Source organism: Jaculus jaculus, chromosome 8, assembly GCF_020740685.1.
Source record: "Jaculus jaculus isolate mJacJac1 chromosome 8, mJacJac1.mat.Y.cur, whole genome shotgun sequence".
Taxonomy (NCBI): domain Eukaryota; kingdom Metazoa; phylum Chordata; class Mammalia; order Rodentia; family Dipodidae; genus Jaculus; species Jaculus jaculus.
The window spans coordinates 110,954,283-110,977,307 of record NC_059109.1 but is presented as its reverse complement, the minus strand read 5'-3'; the positions used below and the strand labels follow the sequence as shown (position 1 = coordinate 110,977,307).

The following is a 23,025-nucleotide window of genomic DNA, read 5'->3' as shown; positions in this document are numbered from 1 at the left end:
GTTCCAGGCCACCCTAAAACTCCATAGTGAATTCCAGGTCAGCCTGGGCTAGAGTGAGACCCTAGCTCAATAAACAAAACAAACAAACAAACAAGAAAAAGAAATTTAGTTATTAGAGAGAGAGCACATCAGCACCAAACCATCTCTCTAGCCTCCCCACCCTATAGCCCCCCCTTTTTTGTCTGTTTGTTTTTCAAGGTAGGGTCTCACTCTAGCCCAGGCTGACCTGGAATTCACTATGGAGTCTCAGGCTGGCCTCGAACTCATGGTGATCCTCCTACCTCTGCCTCCCGAGTGCTGGGATTAAAGGTGCGCACCACCACACTCTATCCCATAGTCTTCTCATACATATCATCCCGCCCACTGCTCCTAGGCAGGATAGGTAAATTGAGTCAGGTTTTCCAAGTGGAAGGCAATGGCATTTATTGAGCATCAACAGTGTGCTAGGCCCAAGAGTAAGGTCTTGACCATTAACCAGCATGACCACCTGTGAGGAGGGTGGAGCTGATATCACCGAAGAGATGTGGAAATGGGAATATATAAGGAGAATCAGGCATTCCCTTAAGTCTCTTCCCCTCCTCTTTTTTTCTTCTTTTTTTTTTGACTCTCACTTTCTCAGTCTGTAAAATGGGATGAAGAGATGTCTCTGGGCTCTGGCACTGGTTTGGGTTTGTATTGAGGAGTATCTTTTCTGACTGCCAGCAGGTGGAGCCATTCTCCATCCTGCAGCCTTCAAAAAGCTGCGGAGTCTTGAGGTTGGGGTGCGCTGGGCCCAGGCGTCAGACAACTTCCTGGGACACTAAGGTCTGATCCGCCCGCCACCTGCAGGCCATTCTCGGTACTGCAAGGGCTGGAGACCAGAAGGCACCAAGGGACCCCTCCCACTTCCCGCGGGTGAGCGGTGGCTATAGGTAATTGTCTTCAGCCTGGTCACCCCCGCCAGAGGAGTCTTCATCGTCATCGTCGTCTGGTGCCAGGGCTTCAATGTCGTGCGTGATGTCGGCCAGCAGCCGGTGGAAGGTCTGCGCCTCGGGCCGCTGGGCCGCCCCGTCGTAACTGCGGACCGCCGAGGCCGACGTGGAACTCATGCTGCGCTTGATGCGGCCGAAGCTGTCGGTGAGGATGCCGCCCTCGCGGATGCCCACTCCTTCCAAGAAGCCCTCGAAGTAGCCAATGTCCTGGTCAGGGATGAAGGGCCGCATCCCTGCAAGCCATGGGGGCCGGATGTCTCCTGGATTCAGCCCTTTTACCACCCACGGAGGAAGCCCCCTCTCTGGAAATCAGGGTTCAAATCCAGGCTTTGCCATTCACTGGTTATGTGGCTGTGCCCAAGTTCCTTACCTCCCGGAGCCGGTGGGTAATGACACAAGGCACATCACATGCTAGTTTAGAACCTTGCTATTGCAGTTATATTCCCAGGCTACTCAACCTTCAATAAAGAACTACTTAGGGCTGGAGAGATGGCTCAGCGGTTAAGGCACTTGAATGCAAAGCCCAAGGACCCAGGTTCGACTCCCCAGTACCCATGTATAGCCAGATGCACAAAGTGGCACATGTATGTGGACTTTGTTTATAGTGGCTGGAGGCCCTGGTGCATGTGCCCTCTCTCTAAACAACAACAAAAAAATATTTTTAGAAGCCGTGCATGGTGCTTTAATCCCAGCACTCAGGAGGCAGAGGTAGGAGGATCTCTGTGAGTTCAAGGCCACTCTGAGACTACATAGTGAATTCCAGGTCAGCCTGGGCTAGAGTGAGACCCTACCTCGAAAAACAAAACAAAACATAAGAAACAAAAAAGTAAAAGGAAGTTTGAAAACACAGAGAAAAGGAACTATTTAAACCTCACTTTCTTCCCTTGTAATACAGGTCATTGCACCTGTCGTCCTGGCATGGCTGAGACATTAGCTCCTCAGGGGTGTGGGTGGGGGCCACAGGCTGACAGCAGGGGTCTTCCTCAATTGCTCTCCACTTTATTTATTGAGACAGGGTCTCTCACTGAACTCAGAATTCACCGATTCAGCTAGACTGACCAGCTTATCCTGGAGATCCGCTTGGCCCCACCTACGGAGCACGAGGGTTGTGTGGGTGCTGGGGATCTGAACTCAGGCCTTCGTGCTTGTGCAGCAAGCATTTTACCACCTGAGCTGTTGTACCAGGGCACCTTTCCCAGCTCTTTGACTTGGGCACTTTTCTACGCACCTGTAAAATGTGGACAGATAGTAGTATTTACTTCCCAGAGCTGAGGGGCATTCATGAGCTAATGATGGCCAATGGCAACTGCCCAACATATTCTGGTGCATTAGCAGTAGCGTTCCTATGGTGATTGTTCACACCTCACTGTGTGAGCAGTGTTCCTACGGTGACCATTCACACCTCACTGTGTGAGCGGTGTTCCTACGGCGACCGTTCACACCGCACTGTGTGATACTGTTCCCACGGTGATTGTTCACACCTCACTCTCTGTATCACCCTGGACCAGTTTCTTCGCCCCTCCCTTTCCCTTCTCGGTGCCTCTTCCTTCTTCTGCACTCCATGTTCTCATGACCTCGGCCTCCTCCATCAGGGACTAAGGAGAAAACATCCCTAGGTGTGACCTGCCAGGGAATACTGGGAACAAAGAGGGGCCATCTTGGTCTGCTAGAGGCCCAGGGCTCACCGAGGAGCAGGAACTTGCGCCGGTCCCCATACAGCTTCAACAGGCCTGCGCAGTAGTCCTGGATAGGCAGCCCCAGGCGGTACTCTCGTAGCAGCAATGCAAACTGCTGGATCTCCGGGGGACCCAGCTTACTCCGCAGCTGTGGGAGTGATCAACCCCAGTGAGCCACCCTTCCCAACTCCAGCTGAAAAGGCCACTGTCTGTCCCCTCTAAGCAGCACGCCAGGCCCAGCTTGCTTCCGTGGCCTGCCGGTGGGACGCTGGCCCTTCAGGCTGCATCTGAGAGTGGGATGTTGGCTTCCCCTGCCCAAGTCCCAACACTGGCCTTGTCAGTGACCACCTCTGTGATCTCAGGAGGTCATCACCTCCATGCCTCTTGCTTCCCCCCTCTGCACACAGCAGTAAGGATGGTGCCTCCCCCTTGGGCTGTTCGAAGGAGCTCAGAACACTTGTGCTAGCTGACATCGCTCAGGGTCTTTCTAAGCTGCCTCTCTTAACCTCACTCCCTGCCCTGGCTTCTGATGCTCGTGCGTGCCTCGGCAGTGCCCTTCCTGCTGCGCTCACCGTGACCATGTAATCCTGCAGCTGCTCGAAGCCCAGGCCACTGTGGTCGCTGCCACTGCAGTGGGAGCCATGGAAAGACGGCGTGGACGTGCCACTGTAACACGCTTCAAATGTGTCCTGGGAGCCATTGCTGCAGGGACAGAAGGAAAGAAATTCCTCACCAACCACCACTCCTCTCTCCAGGGCAGGCTGAAAGTGGCCGGGCCCAGATACAGTGCTCTGGACCTGAGGCCCCACTCTAGACCCCATCTTGGTCTCCAAGGCCTTGCATAATCTGGCCCCTGGCCACCTCTCTAGGTGGGTCTCTGGACGTGCTCCCTCTTGCTCTTGGTACTCTGGTCATCTTGTCTTCACCTTTGCCCTCTAATAGTCCAAGTACTTCCTGCCTCTGAGCCTTTGCACATTTTGCTCCCTCTGCATAGAATCCTTTCTCTGCCTCAGTTTCGCTTGAGTTATCTCTCACTCAGCATTTCACCCCACATGTTGCCTTGAGAAGGCACCACCTGATCCACTGTGATTCCCCCTCCCCACCCCAACAAAATAGGTCAAGCCTTGTTAAATGTGCTCTTGAAATATGTCTACCCATGAATACATAGGTCTTTCCAGAACTCTCTTCCTAAGATCTCCTCCAAGCATTTTCTCTGTGTGTATCTGTGTCATAGCCACAGGGGCCTCCTGCCTGCTTCATCCTTTTCAGAATGCTTGCTGTGCCCGCTGCCTGGAACACTCTGCCCTCTTTTGCTCCCAAGGGCTGAAGTGTCATCAGCTCTGGGAAGTCCTCCCGGTCTCCAGATGAGATGGACCAGGGCGGTACCCACAAGGAACTGCAGCAGCTGAAGTCAGCATCGTAGGCGTAGGTCCCGTCCGTGTGGCAGCTATCACCTGGGATCAGCAGACAGAAGGACTGTGAGAAGTGGCTCCCCGAGGCCCCAAACTTTAGCAGCACCCTGGGGTCTAGCCTTTCCTCAGCCTCAGCTGACCTTCTCCATCCTTAGCTTCCCCCAATGTCTAGGCCACCTTCCTGCCTACTTCATAGGACCTTGGGAATGGCAGATGAGAACCAGTGAGAGTGTTTAGGCAAGACAAGAGGCTTTTGCAAGGAGGAAGAAGGCCAAAATCTTGAAAGGTATGCAGAACTTTCTGTCTCATCTGTCCAAGGGCTGCCTTGCCCTTCTCACGCCAGTTCACTCAAGGTCTCTTTTTATTTTATTTAATTAATTTATTTATTTGAGAGCAACAGACACAGAGAGAAAGACAGATAGAGGGGGAGAGAGAGAATGGGCGCGCCAGGGCCTCCAGCCACTGCAAACGAACTCCAGACGCGTGTGCCCCCTTGTGCATCTGGCTAACGTGGGACCTGGGGAACCGAGCCTCGAACCGGGGTCCTTAGGCTTCACAGGCAAGCGCTTAACCGCTAAGCCATCTCTCCAGCCCCACTCAGGGTCTCTTGATCACCCTCACTTCTCCAGGGAAGCTGGTTCCTCATTACTTGTGTTCATAGCACTGTCTGTGGTTAGGCATTTAACTCTATAATTATTCAATGACTGCCAGCCTGACTCAGCCAGGCAGGTTTTCAGGGAGGCAGGACCATGCAGTAGGTTTGGAGATTGTGAATACTCAGTACATACTCGTTGGATGAATGAATTTGGTGAACTGCTTGCTGAGTGATCTTATTCATGTGCCCACCACCCCTGTGAGAGCTGATGAGTTACCCCAAACAAGCACAGCTTCTCCTGATGGGAGGATTTTCAGGAGATAAGAGCCAGCACCTTGTTGCTGGAGCTAGGCAAACAGAGAAGCAGAAAAGGAGGGGGGTACGGAGGATGGAACTCACTTAGTGACCTTGAGGGTAGCATAAGGAGAGAGGTCACTGCAGACAGAAGCTTTGGATCGAGACAGGAATGGGTTTGGATTCTGACCCTGATTCACTAGCTGTGTGACTTTGGACAATTTATTGACTAAATGCTCTCATCTGTAAAACTAGAATGTTTTTTCTTAGATGAGGTCTCTCTATGTAGTCTTCAAATTCTTGATCCTCCTGCCTCAGTCTCCGGAGTGCTGGGATTATTAGCCTGTGCTACACCATGTCTGGAGAGTTTTTTCATCCCTTTGAAGGATACCCTGTGATCAGCTGTGACAGGGCTAGTCCTGTGCCAGGCTGACAATAGTTGAGCTGCTCTGAGGATTCAGTACCACTTGGCACCTTGCTACTGTGCTGTATGCATTATTGGTGCGCAATACAAGTCCCCAGTACCCTCAGTCCCATTCCAGCCCTTGCTTGCATCCAAGGACCAGTCTGGAAATGTTGTCCTAGGAGCCGAGTGGGATGGGATAGCTCAGTTGGTAGATGGTGCATGTGCTAAAGTTTCTTCAAAGCCAAGACACTTCCCAAAAAGAAAGAAGTTCAGGGCTAGAGAGATGGCTTAGTGGTTAAGGCACATGCCTGCAAAGCCTAAGGACCCTGGTTCAATTCTCCAGATCCCACATAAGCCAGATGCACATGGTGGCACATGCGTCTGGAGTTTGTTTGCAGTGGCTGGAGGCCCTGGCATGCCCATTCTCTCTCTCTCTCTCCCTCTCCCCCTCTCTCTGTCTCTAATAAATAAATAAAAATAATTTTTTTTTTAAAAAAAGAAAGAAGTGGGCTGGAGAGATGGCTTAGCGGTTAAGCGCTTGCCTGTGAAGCCTAAGGACCCTGGTTTGAGGCTCGGTTCCCCAGGTCCCACGTTAGCCAGATGCACAAGGGGGCACACACGTCTGGAGTTCGTTTGCAGAGGCTGGAAGCCCTGGCGCACCCATTCTCTCTCTCTCTATCTGTCTTTCTCTCTGTGTCTGTCGCTCTCAAATTAAAAAAAGAAAGAAGGAAGGAAGGAAAGAAAGAAAGAAAGAAAGAAAGAAAGAAAGAAAGAAAGAAGTTCAAGTGCTCATTCTGACTTTGACAACCTGATTATCCTTCAAGAAACTAGGTTTGAAGTCATCACGAAACTCAACATTTTATTAAAGGGACCCTATCATTGTGGCACAACTCAAGACCCCTAAAGGCATTTTCCAGCACTAAGTCCCAGGACATTCTCTGGTCCCCCATAGTCTCAAGAATTAAGCTTCCTGTTTAGTCCCCAGCTGGTGTGGTGGAGCCTTTGGGAGGTTGGAGCATTGCTGGAGGAGGTGTGTGGCTGGGGCTGGCCGTTGGTGTTGATTAGTCTAGCCTACTGTGTTCTAGCTCACTGTCAACGCTCTTAGGTTCTCTCTCTGATGTGGAGGTGATGAAGTAAGCCAGCTCCCTCCATTGTGATAAAGCTTCTCCTTAAAACTGTAAGCTTTGCATTTTAAACCTTTGTTTCATATCTGCTCATGGGGTTGTTATGGTTTCAAAGTAGGTAGGGTCAACATCATAAAAAACTGAAGGACCGTAGAATGTTGAGATTTCCAAGTCCCTGAAATGAACCCAGGCTCAATTGTTAAAGGACTTGATATAGGTCTTACAATCAACAAATGGTGAGACCCCAGGTCTCTGTCCCCCTAGCCCAGGGCTTGTTCTCCAATACCACATTTCCTGTCCACTAAGTGAGATTTTTATAACTTAAAAAACAGTGACTATTAACAATGATGTGCTGGGGCGATGGCTTATTGGCTGAAGGTGCTAGCTTGCAAAGCCTCCAACCTGGTTTCTGTTCCTAGACCCGTGTAAAGCCAGAGGTGAAATGTGCCACATACATCTACAGATCATTTTAATATCAAGAGGCCCTGGTGTACCCATACTTTGTCTCTCTATCTCCCATAAATAAATAAATAATATTTTAAAAAGTAAAAAAACAAAAAAAAAACCAAAAAAAACCCTGTAAGCTTGAAATAAACCTTTTTCTCCCACAAGCTGCTTCTGGTCAGGTGTTTGTCCCAGTGTTGACCACATACATGCCACATCCCTCCCTTCCCTAGCTTTCCAGGGTGTTCTATGGGAGTCTGGGTACTCACTGCGGCTATAGAGCCACGGCCGATCTGGGTTGGACGTGTAGTGGTAGCCGGCTCGGTCTACACACTTGATGCTCTGGTCCCCATAGATGATCTGGAAGACCTGACAGATGAGTGCACAGGACTCCTCAGCAGCATCCTGTCCAGGAGAAGGAGGACAGCTTAGACCCTCACCGACCACCAGGGACTCCCTCCTTCTTTAGACGCGGTGAGCCAGCACTGAGACACACACCCATGGTCCCTGTTAAAAGTCAACTTCAAACACACTTCTCATCACAATGTTATGGCTGCTCTGTGGCCCCTTTATAGAATGAGCAGACCACTGTGGTCCTCTGTCATGAAGAATGCATGCGAGAGTCCAGATTTCCAGGAGATTCAAGGTCTGCCATGAAACTTATCTTAAATAAACCCTCGTTTAATTTCATGTACAGGGCTGGAAACTGGGGTCCAGTGGGGGGATTAGTGGGAGGAAAGTCACAAGTATCTACATTTAGGCTCAGTGTCCTTAGTACTGCTTGGCACCATATGTAGATATAAGCTGCCTAGTGCCCAGTACACAGACAGAGAAGTAGCATGAATAATAAACTGAGGCCTCTGAGAAGGAAGTGTCAGTTGTTGGGGAGAAACTACAGGCTGCATATTTGAAGAACTGACCTATTTAAGCAAGAGACACAGAATGTCAATCCATCTCTCAAGAGCCCAAACTGTAAATTAAAATGTGACTCAGGGGCTGGAGAGATGGCTTAGCGGTTAAGCGCTCGCCTGTGAAGCCTAAGGACCCCGGTTCAAGGCTCGGTTCCCCAGGTCCCACGTTAGCCAGATGCACAAGGGGGCGCACGCGTCTGGAGTTCGTTTGCAGAGGCTGGAAGCCCTGGTGCGCCCATTCTCTCTCTCTCCCTCTATCTGTCTTTCTCTCTGTCTCTGTCACTCTCAAATAAATAAATAAAATATTTAAAAAATATTAAAAAAAAATTAAAAAAAAATGTGACTCAGGGTAGGCATTTGTGGGTGCAGTGGGCACTGATCCCAAGCCAGGATGGATTCTTTTTTTTTTTGTTTGTTTGTTTTTTTTGTTTTTCGAGGTAGGGTCTCACTCTAGCCCAGGCTGACCTGGAATTCACTATGGAGTCTCAGGGTGGCCTTGAACTCACAGCGATCCTCCTACCTCTGCCTCCCGAGTGCTGGGATTAAAGGCATGCGCCACCACGCCCGGCTCAGGATGGATTCTTACAGGAACCCTGCAGAGTGGACAAGTTGGAGGATGCTTATTTTACAGTTTAAAAACACCCAAGACTGCCGGGCGGGGTGGCGCACACCTTTAATCCCAGCACTCAGGAGGCAGAGGCAGGAAGGTCACCATTAGTTCAAGGCTACTCTGAGACTACATAGTGAATTCTAGGCCAGCCTTGGCTAGAGTGAGATCCTACCTCGAAAAACTGAAGAAGCAAAACAAAAACAAGCAAACACCAAGACTTGGGCTGGAGAGATGGCTTAGCAGTTAAGACACTTGACTGTGAAGCCTAAGGACCCATGCCTGACTCTCCAGATCCCACATAAGCCAGACGCACAAGGTGATGCAAGTGCGCAAGGTCACACGTGCACACAAGGTGGCACACGCATCTGGAGTTCCATTGCAGTGGCTGGAGGCCCTAGCATTCTAATTCTGTCCCTCCCTCTCACTCCCTCTCTCTCAAGAAATTACAGAAAAACACCAAGACTGAGAGCAGTGAGCGAGTGACATGAGCTAATGCTGGCATTAAGGGTCTAAACTAACTGCTGTGCCCTACTTGGGATCATGGTACCTCAGACAGGAGGCCAGAGACTCACACACCCTGAAGAACAGCACCTCGTTTAGTGTCTCATTCCGCAAGTTCTCCACCAGAACAGAACCTGAACCCCCAAACACCCCAGTTGAGTGAGATAGGCAAGGCAAACAGTCATCTCTGTGAGAATCCAATTTCCAGGCCTTTGTTTTTGCTGATTTCTTCTTCTCTCTTTCACAGTTCAGTTTAAACAGGAAAAAACTCAATTCCCTGCTGAAACTGGGTCCCCTCTTGCATTCTGTAGCCTATAACCTGCTTGTTTTCTTCTTGGTCCCCATAGTAAGGTGTACTGCTGCCAGTACATTAACTTATCCAGTCAGCAGGCGTTTACTGAGCACCTACTATGTGCCAGGGCTCTAGGTACCCGGGAGCCATTTGGAACATACCAGTTTTCTGCATATGACAAGGAGCTCCGTCTAGCAGGAATGGAACAGAGGAGGATGGAGGGTGCAGAGAGGAAATGAGGATGTTAGCTGGAGCATGGATTACTTAGTAAGCCATGCTAAAGGTGGTAGCTTTCACTCTGAGTAAGAAGGAACCATTGAAAAATTAGGAACAGTAGCCGGACGTGGTGGCGCACGTCTTTATTCCCAGCACTCAGGAGGCAGAGGTAGGAGGATCGCTGTGAGTTCAAGGCCAGCCTGAGACTATAGAGTGAATTCCAGGTCAGCCTGGGCTAGAGCGGATCCTAAAAATAATAATAATAATAAAGAAAAGTGAGGAACAGTGACACCATGTGGCGTGAGTGTAGGCACCAGAATGTAAGAAAGAACTGAGCCAGTGGGGTTGGAAAGTGGGGCCTGGGCCTGGGTGAGGACAGCTCAGGGTGTAGAGATGGGTTTTGGATATAATTTAAAATTAAACGGACTCTGAATGCTACACAAGCAACCAGGAGACAAGTGCCCACTGCTGCAATGTCAGCGTCACTGTTAGGGGGTCACTGCTCTGACTGGACTTGAGGCCCACTCCACTGGAGGTAATCACGCATGATGCTGAAAACCTTGTCAAAAGCCTATGGCTGGGGAGGTCTCAGGCACTGGGGAGAAAAGCTACTACTGTTGTTTGGAGAACTGGATATGTTGGACCCATCAAGTTGCCCTCTAAATGTTTATGCCTATGCCGATAGATAAGTGTTGCTCTCACCATTGGTCAGAGAAGCTTCTTTTTGCAGATGATGGTGACTACTGGAAAAACTCATCCAAGGGCTGGAGAGATGGCTTAGTGGTTAAGTGCTTGCCTGTGAAGCCTAAGGACCCTGGTTTGAGGCTCGATTTCCCAGGACCCACGTTAGCCAGATGCACAAGGGGGTGCACACGTCTGGAGTTCATTTGCAGTGGCTGGAGGCCCTGGCGCGCCCATTCTCCCTCTCTGTCTGTTGCTCTCAAATAAATAAACAAAAAATTAAAAAAAAAAAACTCATCCAAGTGCTGAGCAGTGACTGTTGAGGGCTCAGCAGTACGTGAGACATCTCTGTCATGTCCTCATAGCTGAGGGCAAATTGTGAAAGGGGGTGGAAAGAAGGTAAGAGCCGGAGGACGGGGAGGAATGCTTGGAAATGCTGTCTCCTAGGCAGGAAGTGACTGTTACATTTATGATCTCACAGGGACTATCCCTACCTGCACAAGACCTGCATAATTTTGAGCCCATCCACATTTTGTCACAGATGATGGAGAAGGGGAAAAGAGACATCAAAATAAGAGAAGGACTACCTGGAAAAAGGAGGGGTTCAGTAGAAGGAGGAAGAGAGAAGGGAGACAAACAAGGCAACAGAAGGGGGTTATGATCAAAATACATTGTGTAGGGCTGCAGAGATGGCTTAGTGGTTAAGCGCTTGCCTGTAAAGCCTAGGACCCTGGTTCGAGGCTTGATTCCCCAGGACCCATGTTATCCAGATGCACAAGGGGGTGCACACATCTGGAATTTGTTTGCAGTGGCTGGAAGTCCTGATGTGCCCATTCTCTCTCTCTCTTTCTCTCTCTATCTGTCACCCTCAAATAAATAAATAAAAATAAACCAAAAAATTTTAAAAAATACATTGTGTACATGTATGCAAATTGTCAATAAAAAGATAAAAAGGGATGGAGAGATGGCTTAGCAGTTAAGGTGCTTGCCTGGAAAGCCGAAGGACCCAGGTTCGATTCCCCAGAACCCACGTAAGCCAGATGCACAAGGTATGCACACAGTTTGCAGTGGCTGACTGCCCTGGTGTGCCCATTCTCTCTCTCTGTTCCTGTGTCTCCTTCTCTCTTCCTCTTTCTCTCTCTCTCTCAAACACATAAAAGTTAAAAAAAAAAAAAGGCTGACAGGATCTATTGACAGAGAGGATCTGAGGAAAGAGAGAAAAGAGAAGAGAGAGAAGAGGAGAGAGAGGAAAGAAGAAAGCAGAACCTCCCCAAGGTTGTAGCCTCAGCAACCTAGGATGGAGCTGCCGGTCATGGAGACGGGACTCCAAGGGCCAAGGTTTGGGGAGAAGCTTGGAGTTGAGCTTAGGATGCAGAAGGTCTGACACGGCCAGTAGACCTTGGAAGGAAAAACTTCACAGGGAGTTCTCCGGGTTTTAAAAGGCATGAGTCTAGAAACCACCTAGAAATAAGTGTAGACAAAGAAGAGGAAATCACAGCTACTCCAATTATAAGAGGCCGGAGAGAAGACAGGACCAGCTTCCAAGAAGGAACAGGGGAGGAAAGAGGAAAGGCAGAGCATGTGGAGAGCTAGATGCCAAGCGAGAAGGTGCGTCAAGGTGAAGATGGGAGGCACTGTGTCTGGGTTTCCTGGTGACTGGCACTTCTTCCGGAAGAAAGACATACTCACTGTTCACACACACAGGAAACCTGAGGCCCTGGGACAGAGGAAACACTTGGAAGTCGCAGGCCTTGGCAGTGTCTGCCACACTGGATGCTCCCTAAAGGGAGGACACCAAATGGCTTGTTCGTCTCTGCAACCAGGGCACCTAACCCAATGCCTGCCATTCAGTTGGCACTCAGTAAATACCAACTAAACGAAAGGGTGAGTCTGTAGGGGAGGTGACAGGTAGGGCCGGGGCAAGTATGATGGCAAGACTTCTGCCATGGATAATCCCAGCTATTAACTTCCTGGGTTTACATTTTGAAGCCACCGTTTCCTTCCGCATAGGATGGGGACAGTTGTAATGTTGGTCCTAGTGTCGCTGTGGGAATTAAATGCTAATGTCGTCCCATGCCTGGCATGGGTGGGTGCTCCATTCCCACTGTGGTTGGTTAGTGTGTTAGTGATTGTCACTGTGGTGGTGGGTTTTTTTTGGTTTTTCGAGGTAGGGTCTCATTCTAGTCCAGGCTGACCCGGAATTCACTCTGTAGTCTCAGGGTGGCCTCGAACTCACAGCGATCCTTCTACCTCTGACTCCCGAGAGTGCTGGGATTAAAGGCGTGCGCCACCACACCCAGCTTCATTGTGAGTTTTTGTTCTTGGGAGTAGGTGGGTACTGGAGGGTAAGGGGGTACAGGAATGACTTCACGGGACCAGAGGAGGGAAGGAGACCCCCAGAAATCTCGGACGAGGGACGGGCAAAATCCACACGGCGTGGCGTGGGGACGCGGGGTGTCCTCGCGCTTACCCTGTTGGCCACCGCAAGAATGATCAGGTTGCAGTAGGCGTCGGGGCTGGGGTCCTGGGGGTCCAGCGGGTTGGGCCCCAGGTGCCGCCTCTCCCAGCTGCCGCCGCCGCCGCCCGTCTGCCGCCGCTCCCAGCTGCCTCCGGGCTTGCCCGCGCCCCCGCCGCCGCCGCCGCCTCCCGCGTGCCGCCGCTCCCAGCTGCCGCTGAACGTCTGCCGCCGCTCCCAGCTGCCCGATGCCCGCGGCCCCGCGCGCTGCCGCTCCAGGCTGCCGCCGCCCGTGCCCGCGCCCGTGCCCGCCGCGCGCGCCTCGCCGCCCCCGCCCCACGCCACGCGCCAGTCCAGGCTGCAGATGGTGTGGCGCCGCTCGGCCGTGCCCACCCGCCGCTTCTCCGCCACCGCACCGGGAGGGCCGGGGTCGCGTCCCGAGCCGCCGGGGCTGGCGTCCAGGCCGGCCGGTACTGGGTCCACGCCCAGACCTAGGGGAAGCCGGGATGGGGCTGCGGTCAACATTTGATCGCCGGTAAAAGACACCTCCCGTGGTGGCCGCCTGGAGTCTCCCACCCCTCCTCTTCTCCGCTCCACCCCCTCCCTTCCCCACCCCCTTCTCCTCCCATCCCCCCTCCCCCGGGGCTCCCGGCCTTCCCGCCAACAAGCAGAGAGGACTTTTGTGTCCCGCCCCTGGCCCCTGACTCCGCCCCCCCAACATTGGCTCCATCCCCTAATCTCCACTAACCAATCCGGTGCCCCTCCCTCAGGTCTGCCTTCTGAGTTGACGGTGGGGGTTCAGGGTGTCCCCCTCTGTCTGTATCTTTGTTTGAGCATCCCTGCATTAAGGTCCAACTTTCCCTCACTCTCTTCAGCCCTCCCCACCCCCAGGTTGTTACCCTGGCACCTCCCACAATGCCCCCCATCACCCCACCCCCGCGTGTGGCTGGGCCACCCAGTCCTACTCCTCCCGGAGCCCGTGGACGCGCCCTAGGCTCAGGGACACACGGTCCCTCCTCCCTCCATCGTTCTCTAACTGGGGGGCCCCCGTGTTGGCTTAGGTCTCCAAGACGTCTCCTCCACTTTCAGAGATGCTTCGCTAACTGCCTGGGGATACTTTGGGGCCACCCACCCCTCTTCTTCAACGTCCGGCTCTGTGGTCTGGTCTATCGTTTCTCCTGCGTGCCCTTAGTCTCGGGTGGGCACTGTGGCCGGGCTCTTCCGTCACCTCTAACCCCAGCCTCCAGCCCCACCCCCGCCGCAGATCGCGCGGGGGTCCCTCCCTCCACTCGGCAGCCCGCCCCTGGCCCGCCCTCGGTACCGGTCTTGAGCACCAGCAGGTGCAGCGCGTCGTCCTGCAGGTAGGAGGCGGCGGCGATCTCGTGCGTGGGGATGCGCAGGATGAGCTCCTCGTTGTCCCGCCACGTGAGCAGCAGGCAGCGGGCCGACAGGCTCAGGATGCTGTCTTGCTCCGCTGTGGTCTTCAGCGGCAGCTCTTTCAGCTGCTGCAAAGTGGATCAGATCCCTTGAGGCTCTCCGGGAGCCGCGAGTTAGGAGAGGGGAGAAGGGGACCGAGAGTGGGCCCGCTTTCCTCCCCGTGGGCTCACCCGGGCGGTGTCCAACAGTTGCAGGAGTTCGTCCCGGCTGGAGGGATTCAGTGAGGACGTCACCCAGGTGAGGTGGCCCAGGAACTGGATGGGAAATGGGGGGCCGAAGAAAGGCACAGAGAGGTCACCCTGAAGTCTTGGAGGACCCTGCCCTCCTCGATTAATCCGATGAGGGCCGGCTGAACTATCTGAATTAAAAATAACCCGATAATAATAACTTCCACTGAGCCCATAGTAGAAGCCAGGCAGAGTTCTACTCATCCACTCGCCCTTATTTTAAGGATTAAAAAAACCAAGCCGGGCGTGGTGGCGCACGCCTTTAGTTCCAGCACTTGGGAGGCAGAGGTAGGAGGTTCGCCATGAGTTCGAGGCCACCCTGAGATTACATAGTGAATTCCAGGTCAGCCTCGGCTAGAGTGAGACCCTACCTCAGACAACCAACAAAAACAAAACAAACAAACAAAAAAGCACAGTATGACAAGCTAAAAATATGATCCAGGGTTATAGCTAGAAAAGGTAAGGCTGGGCAGGTTATGGTAGTGCACTTGGGAGGTGGAGAATCGGGAATTCAAGGTCGTCCTTGGCTACTTAGCAAGTTCAAGGCTAGCTTGGGATACAGGAGATCTTGTTTCAACAAGAAACCAACAACAAAATCGCAAGAGCCAGCATGTGCTTATGCCTGTAATACCAGCATTTGAGAGACTAAGGCATGAGGACTGCTGTGAGTTGAAGTGTTTGAGACCTGACCCGGCTAGTGAGATGAGAGAGAGGGAGACTACAAAGTCACGGGTACAGTGTTTGCTGTGTTTTGTTTTCCCTTGTGGTAGGGATCAAACCTAGGGCCTCTTCACATGTTAGACAAGTGCCTATTAAAGCCCAGGTTCCCTGGGACCATCCTTGCTCTGAGAGGCTCTCCCCACCTGAGGCATCGCTGCCGAACAAACCACAGATCACTTGGGCTGTTACTTGTTGCAGAAGTGAAGCGGGAGAGAATGCATTGAATTATTAGCTCTTTTATTTTTCCAAGAAAAATGATGCACCCAGGCTGGAGAGATGGCTTAGCGGTTAAGCGCTTGCCTGTGAAGCCTAAGGACCTCAGTTCGAGGCTCAATTCCCCAGGACCCACGTTAGCTAGATGCACAAAAGGGCACAAGAGTCTGGAGTTCGTTTGCAGTGGCTAGAGGCCCTGGCACGACCATTCTCTCTCTCTCTCTCTCTCTCCTCTTTCTCTGTCTGTCACTCTCAAACAAATTAATTAAAATAAACAAATTTTTAAAAAAATGATGCTCCCAGTCAATGCATCCATTCTTAGTTGTAACATGTCATTTCAATATGAGACTTGACTTTTTATCATGTTAGTTGCATTCTAGGTGAATTCCACCAACCAAACCCTTTCAGCCTTCAGTTTCTAAATAGTTTTATCTGTAAGCTTTTCTCCATATATAGGGTTGCCAGATAAAATACAAGATGCCACTTAAACAATTCTATTTTAGGAGTTCCATGTAATATTCGGGACACATTTATGCTAATGAGGCCAGTCATTGTTTATCTGAAATTCAAATTTAGCCAGGTGGCCTGTTTGCGAAATGTGCCCATCCTACCCCATATCTATCTTCTTTTTTTTAATTTTTATTTTTTGAGGTAGGGTCTCACTCTAGGCCAGGGTGACCTGGAATTCACTATGTAATCTCAGGGTGGCCTCGAACTCATGGCAATCCTCCTACCTCTGCCTCCCGAGTGTTGGGATTAAAGGCATGCGCCACCATGCCCAGCTCCATATCCATCTTCTTTAGCTGATAAGGACCCTCCACTGCTCCTTCATGGTGGTTCTAAAGTGATAGAAGTAAAGCCCTTGTGTCCTCGGAGTCCTTTGGGGCGTTTTTGCCTCTCTTTCCTGTGGTGGAGATGGAAACCAGAGCCTCCAAAACACCAGGCAAGTACCCTTGGGCCCCACGGCCTTTGCCTGGGCCTTGCTCTCAACTTGGACGTTGTGGGAATCACAAGGTGGCTGCAGGAAAATCAGGCTTTTGTTTGCACAGCCCGCTCTCCCATTCAGACTCCCCTGGGGTTTGGTTTTGAACCCCACACTGACACAGGGATGCTCACTGGATGGATGTCACTTGCTGAGGGAATGCAGTGTACGACAGCTGTCATGAGCCAGGCCTGCTTCCCGACAGTCATCTGTGTGGGACAGTGTTTGTCAGGCTTGATGTGAAGGATGGACGAGGTCTCTCCTGACTCCACGGTCTTCCCCTGTCTCCTTCCACACTCACCTTGACCTCCTTCTCCAGATAGTCACACAGCAGAATCTGAGGGTCAATGAGGTAGTCAGGGGGATACAGGGGCATGGAGTGCAGGGGCCGGCGGCTCACGTTGCTCCGGCAGGCTGCCCTGCGTGCAGCCTTGGGGAACACCAGCCTTCGGATGGGGGACACAAAACCCTGGAAGAAGATAGGGACACAGCAGTGACAATAGCACTGATTTCATCAAGCACTTACTATGCTCACTGTTTTACTCCTATGACCAAATTTACTTCTCATAAAAATTCTGTAGGAGGAAGACTTTTGTGGTCCCCATTTCACAGATGGAAAAGCTGAGCCTTGGGCAGAAAACTAGCTGATAAGGACACTAACTAATAATGGTAGCAGCTATGGTTCAGGTGTGGCAGCCCAGCTCCAAAACCTCCGTTCAAATCACCCAGGGGAGAGTGGGTATAGCTCCTGGTGGCCACGATTTAAGTAATGGTGAGGATTGGGAGCTGCATGGTGGGCACACAGGCATTTGTTAAGCTAGTCTCTGCTTTTGCATAAGTTTGCAATAAGTAAATTTCAGTATAACCCAAAGGCAACTGCATAAAAGTGGCCTAGATTGATACTACAGTTGTGAATCCCAGAGATCCAGCCCAGCCCAGCCCAGCACAGTCTGTATCTCGAAGGAATGTCTGAGGGGTTGGGGAGAAGCTCGTTGGATGAAGCACTGGCCATGCAAGCATAAGGACTGGGGTTCAGCTCCCCAGCACCCACATAACTGCCGAGTGGCATCCCACTTGTAATCCCAACGTTCTGGAGGCGACACAGGGGATCTATGGAGCAAGATGGCTGGTGCGACTGGACAGCTGGCAAGTGTGGGTTTAAGTGAGAAACTCTGTCTCAATAAATATGGTGGAGGGCTGGAGAGATGGCTTAGCGGTTAAGCGCTTGCCTGTGAAGCCTAAGGACCCCGGTTCGAGGCTCAGTTCCCCAGGTCCCACGTTAGCCAGATGCACAAGGGGGCGCACACGTCTGGAGTTCGTTTGCAGAGGCTGGAAGCCCTGGCGCGCCCATTCTCTCTCTCTCCCTCTATCTGTCTTTCTCTCTGTGTCTGTTGCTCTCAAATAAATAAATTAAAAAAAATAAAAAAAATAAATAAATATGGTGGAGAGTGATTGAGGAAGACACATGATGTATCAACCGCTGGCTTCCACGTGCACACACTGATACGAACATGAGTTACAAATATGCATACCACACGTGCACGTGCGCCAAAGAAAAGGTCTGAGCATTGCTTTTTAGCTGTGGCTCAGTGTGTGCTTCTTGGAGCAGCCATGGCAGCAGCTAGGAATCTGAGAGAATGCAGATTCCCTGGCCCCATCCCAGACCTGTTGAATCTGAAACTCTGGGCATAGGTCCCAGAGATTGGATTTAGCAAGCTCTCTGGTGTAGGGACCTCTCTTCAGAGTCCCTCTCTGTGGCTGTTCTCCAGAACTACCTGGGAAGCTCCTAGGTGGAGTGTCCAATCATTGCTTGTCATTGCAACATGACGCTGTCATCGATAAATATGTAGGGCCACATTCGTAGCTATCCCAGGACCCACGGGACCCTCAGGCTGAAGGTTGGACACGCTCAAGATTCAGGTGGCTCAGGCAAGCCAATCAGAGATTGGGATCCAGGCATTATGCTTTCCAGGCGCATAACATATGTGTCAGCCCAGCTGAGAAGCACCGAGGACACAGGATGCTGGTGCTGTCACTTAGCTCCCTAACAAAGTCAAGTGTGCACAAGATGACCCCTTGCCGAGGAACTCGCGTTCAAGTTTGGGGAACCAGACAATACACAGTCCACAAGTGTGTGTGTCCATTCTTTCTGCCTGCATTCATTCGGGCCTGTCTGGCTGGACCCTGTGTGTTGCTACTGGAATTCAGAAGACCCAGTGTTCCCTCCAGGGCTTGTGATCAATGACCTAAACTCATGAGTGTCAAACTTGACTATGAGCCCCAGTTCTGACTAAGTCTGGGGTGAGACCCAAGACTGAATTTCTCATGAGCCCTGGTGGATGCAGATGCTTTTCTTTTCTTTTCTTTTTAAACACTTTGCACTTTAGTAGCAAGGATCTAAACTAGTAGCCCTTAACTGTGGCCTCACAATGAGCATTACCTGGTAGCTCATTAGGAATGCAAACTATGTGCTGTAGAGATGGCCCGGCAGTTAAGAGCACTTCCTGTACAGACATGGGGGCCAATGGAGGCCCGAGAGACCACACGAGTTTGATCCCTGTCAGGAGCCATAGAGCAAAAGCCTCTCCATTTTGCTTGGGCCTGCTCATAAACTGACTCATTACTCAGAAAGCTGGCCCATCCAGCTTTCTGTTAGATACTTCTGGAACCGGTCAGCAGGCTGCTTACAGAATCTTATCTTTTGCTAAAGGACAGTTTATGGTCAGGATGTGAAACCTGGTGCAGTCAGGATGTTAAGCCAGTTGGGCAAGATTAGATGAACACCTAATTACATCCCCTCTAGGTTTCCTGACAACTCCTTGCCCTGGCCATGTCCCCTTCCCCCTCAACTCCTTGCCCTGACCACGTCGCCTTCCCCCTACAACCCTATATAAACCTATGTGTAAGAATAAACTCTGGAGGCCGTGACAAATGTCTAGCATGGTCTCCTTCTTGTGTCTGTTTGCCTACTTTCATTCAGGTTGATTTTCACCTCGCTTCTTTGTTCGATTCCCCGCTGGTCCATCCAGCTTTCTGAGTAATGAGTCAGTTTATGAGCAGGCCCAAGCAAAATGGAGAGGCTTTTGCTCTATGGCTCCTGACAGGTTCCCAGGATCCACATAGATGGATGGGCATGGCCACACACATCTGTAATCTCAGTTCCATGGAGAGCTGAGAATTGCCAAGGCTCACAAGAGATGGCTTCGCAGTTAAGGCACTTGCTGGAGGCCCTGGTATGCACATTCTTTCTTTCTCTCTCTCTCTCAATCTATCTGTCTCTTATTCTCTTTAATAAATAAATGAATTAAAACAAATCCAACCAAACAAAAAAAAAATTGGCAGTTCCAGATTCAGTAACAGACTAGACTCAAGTAAGAATGAGCAGAAGACCAATGTGTGTGTGTGGTGGGGGGAGCATCACCCAATGTTTCCCTTTTGCCACCCCAGGCAAGCTCACACCCACCACAGTGCATGGGGTGTTGTATGAACATATATGTAATCTCTCTCTGTCTCTCACAAACATACACACACACAAATGCAGTCTTTTTTTTTTGTTTGTTTTTTCAAGGTAGAGTCTTACCCTAGCCCAGGCTGACCTGGAATTCACTATGGAGTCTCAGGGTGGCCTTGAACTCATGGCAATCCTCCTACCTCTGCCTCCCGAGTGCTGGGATTAAAGGCATGCGCCACCACGCCCAGTTTACAAATGCAGTCTTAAACTCTGGAAGCAGAACCTAGAAGCAAGGCTCGAGAATGTGTGTTTTCACAAGCCCTCCAGTGATTCCAATGCAGGTTCACTGAAGTGAATGTAAGTAAGGAACACCATGAGTCTGCTGCGTGGGGCACATGGACGCTCTGCGCAATGCCAGCACACAGTCTGGGAGAAGGCATTGCAAGCTGAGGTCACAGTGTGAGGAAAACTCTGGGGGACTTCAGAGGCTGAGGTTGCTGGGCCTGAAAAAGCGGGTGCAGCTGGTCTACCACAGGTGGGTTATGAGAGGAGCAGGTCATGTGGGCTAAAAATGCCAACTACAGAGCGTATGTGAGTGATGTGTGTGTGTATTGGGTTGTCTTATCTGAGTGGTCCAGCCTACCCACCTCTCCAGCCTCATCTTACAGCCCACTGCCCCTGGTTCCTGCTGCATGGCCATCTTTCAGTCCTTTCTGCGCTGCACTCTGATGGCCTCCATGCACAGTGCTCCTTTTCCTGAGACACGCCTCCCTGCCCGCCCTTCCCCCCACCCACCAGCTCCTTGTTCCCATGCATCAGTCTAAGGCCGGGTGCTATAATATTGTCCTTTTGTGCAAATTGTATATTAATGTACTCACTGCCTTTAGAAAAGTTAATAGTTGTTTCCGGCATTAGACAGGGAGCTCCAGAGAAGGATCTGGAATCCTTATTGACGTTGTTCCCTGCTACAACAGTACCAGCACATACAATCAGCAAGTATCCGTCCAAGGAATGAACCCAGGGCTGGGAAGATGACTCAGCTCAAGCTGGAATCCCCGAGTTCAATCCATAGCTCGCACATAAAAAGCTGGAAGTGGGGCTGGAGAGATGGCTCAGTGGTTAAAGGCCCTTGCTTGCAAAACCCAGTGGCCCGGGTTCAATTCCCCAGTACCCACATAAAGCTATACGCACAAAGTGGTGCATGACTCTAGAGTTCATTTGCAGTTGGCAGGAGGCCCTGGTGCACTTATATTCACTCTCTTTCCAGCGCCTCTTTCTCTCACAAAAAATAAATTTATTTATTTATTTATCTTGGTTTTTTTGAGGTAGGGCCTCACCCTAACCCAGAGTGAATTGGACTTCACTATATAGTTTCAGGGTGGCTTGAACCAACAGAGATCCTCCTACCTCTGCCTCCCAAGTGTTCGGATTAAAGGTGTATGCCACCATGCCTGGCCAAAAAAAAAAAAAAAAAGCCAGAAGCCATGGTTGACTTCTATACTGCCAGCATGCAGACACTGGTTGTGACAGGTTGTGACAGAGGAGTAGACAGAATTTTCTGGAAGCTCATGACAAGCACACCGAAGAACAGAACAAGAATCCAATGCAAGAAACCCAGCCTCAAACGAGGTAGACAGGTGAGGACTAACCCAATACTTGCCCTCTGTGCTCCACATGCCCACTGTGGCACACCTGTGCCCACCCCCACACTCACTAAGTAATTTTTAAAAAGAAAACCTGGCTGGGCATGGTGGCACACGAGTATAATTCCAGCACTCAGAAGGCTGAGGCAGGTGAGTTGCCATATATTAGAGGCCAGCCTGCTACATAGTGAGTTCAAGGCCAAGGCTTCATAGTGAGAACTAAGATACTAAGGAAGACCCTCCGGAGCTCCCAGGCTTCAAGGATTCTTGCCGACACCTTTCTGTCTTGGAGCTGGACATTGAATTTAGGGCCGCGTGCATGCTGGACAAGAGCCTTTGCCTCTGAGCTCCGCCCGGCACTCCTTCCACTTGTAAACTTTGAAACAGGTTCTTACAGGGTGCCCGAGGCTAGCCTTGAACTTCCAATCCTCCTGTGATTACAGGCCTTTTAAAACACCCCAAACACAAATTCCTCAGGGGAAGAAAAAGCTGCGTGGGTGGGGGGGGCATGGGCATTAGAATCTGAGGAATTTCCTGAACCCCAAAGACAAGCAGGTGACCCCTCCAGAGAAAGTTCTTAGAGCCAGGAAGGGATGAAGATACAGTGGGGACCTTGGGGGTTGACTCTCACCTGAGGCCTTAGGAGTGCGCCCTTGTATAGAGAGGTGGGCAAGGGCAGGTTGGAAGGGCGCTGGAGAGAAGCAAGGCCACCACAACCCAGATGGACAACCTGCAAGTGCACCCCCTGGCTGGGGTGTCTCTGTCTGAGTGAGTGTGTGTATGCGGGGGCAGAGAGCTGAGAAGCCACAGGAGGAAGCCACCAGAAGGCTCGGTTAGCAGGTTTTTGGGGAAGGCCCCCCTGTCTGTCTGTTGGTTTAAGAATGGTAGAGAACACTGAGAGTAGGGAAACAGGCTGGGGGTGCAGGGCTTTGAACCCAGATGTCTGGCTACCACAGACAGAAAGATTCTTCCAAGTAAAAAGGAAGCCCCCCACGGCCCCGACTCGCCACCCCCACACCCCCTTTCCCCATCACAGCTTCGGAAACATCCCCTCGCCCTGCCCCTCTGAAACCTTCACCTACCTTCTTCCCTTTCTTGACTTCATATTCCATGGTGAAGTGTTCCTTCTGCTCCTGCTACCCTCCCCGTCACCCCCTCCAAATGCCCCCCCCCCACACCAGTGCCTTTGTTCTTTTTCCTGCCTGGACGGAAACTCCACCAGCGCTGGAGTTCCTGCCCCTCCCATCTGATAGGAGAGGTGGGGGTGGGGGACATAGCCTTGGGACCCCATAGCTGGAGGGTGGAAGCCAGGCCCCCAGTCAGAAGGTGTGTTGTCCATGGGAGATGGTAGTCGAGTCAGACTGAGGAAGGGTTCCCCCAAATTTAGAGGCTACATTTGGAAAATCTCAAGTTCTATCCTTCTATCTGCCACCAACCTTGCTAAGTGCCCTTGGCAAGGCAAGACGGCGTCCCTTTCAGAGCCTGCCTGCCCCTCTTCCCTGTATAAATCTGGAATAAACCTTGCCTCCTTCCCCAGGCTGGGAAACGAATGAGTGGCTGGTAGTGCTTCATAAGCTATAGAGAACTGTGTTGGAGCAAGTTAGGATTTAAAATCTTAATCCATCTAGGGACGTTATTGTGAGCTTTGGGGACTGGCTTGTCTGTGTTTAAATACTGGCTTTGCCCCTTGCGAGGTTCATGACCTTGGGGAAGCCCCTTAGCTACTCATGCCTCAGTTTCTAAACGTAGTTTGACCTCAGAGTG

The 23,025-nt window shown here is 51.2% G+C and overlaps 1 protein-coding gene across 2 annotated transcripts; it reads right to left on the bottom strand.

Annotated features, from left to right (window-relative positions):
• Nucleotides 1-397: 397 nt before the first annotated feature.
• On the bottom strand, nucleotides 398-22,411 carry Ccm2l (CCM2 like scaffold protein). 2 transcript variants are annotated; one of them, XM_045155717.1, is made up of 10 exons: nucleotides 22,344-22,411; nucleotides 16,469-16,636; nucleotides 14,196-14,279; nucleotides 13,910-14,093; nucleotides 12,604-13,079; nucleotides 7,192-7,327; nucleotides 4,038-4,101; nucleotides 3,220-3,349; nucleotides 2,657-2,795; nucleotides 398-1,204 (listed from the first exon to the last, which is right to left on the bottom strand). In XM_045155717.1, the coding sequence occupies exons 1-10, from the start codon at nucleotides 22,371-22,373 to the stop codon at nucleotides 906-908; spliced, it is 1,710 nt and encodes a 569-aa protein (XP_045011652.1). In that variant the 5' UTR covers nucleotides 22,374-22,411; the 3' UTR covers nucleotides 398-905. The 2 variants fall into 2 exon arrangements, with proteins under 2 accessions (XP_045011652.1, XP_045011653.1); XM_045155718.1 differs by lacking the exon at nucleotides 398-1,204 and adding an exon at nucleotides 1,776-2,566.
• Between the last annotated feature and the right edge of the window lie 614 nt (nucleotides 22,412-23,025).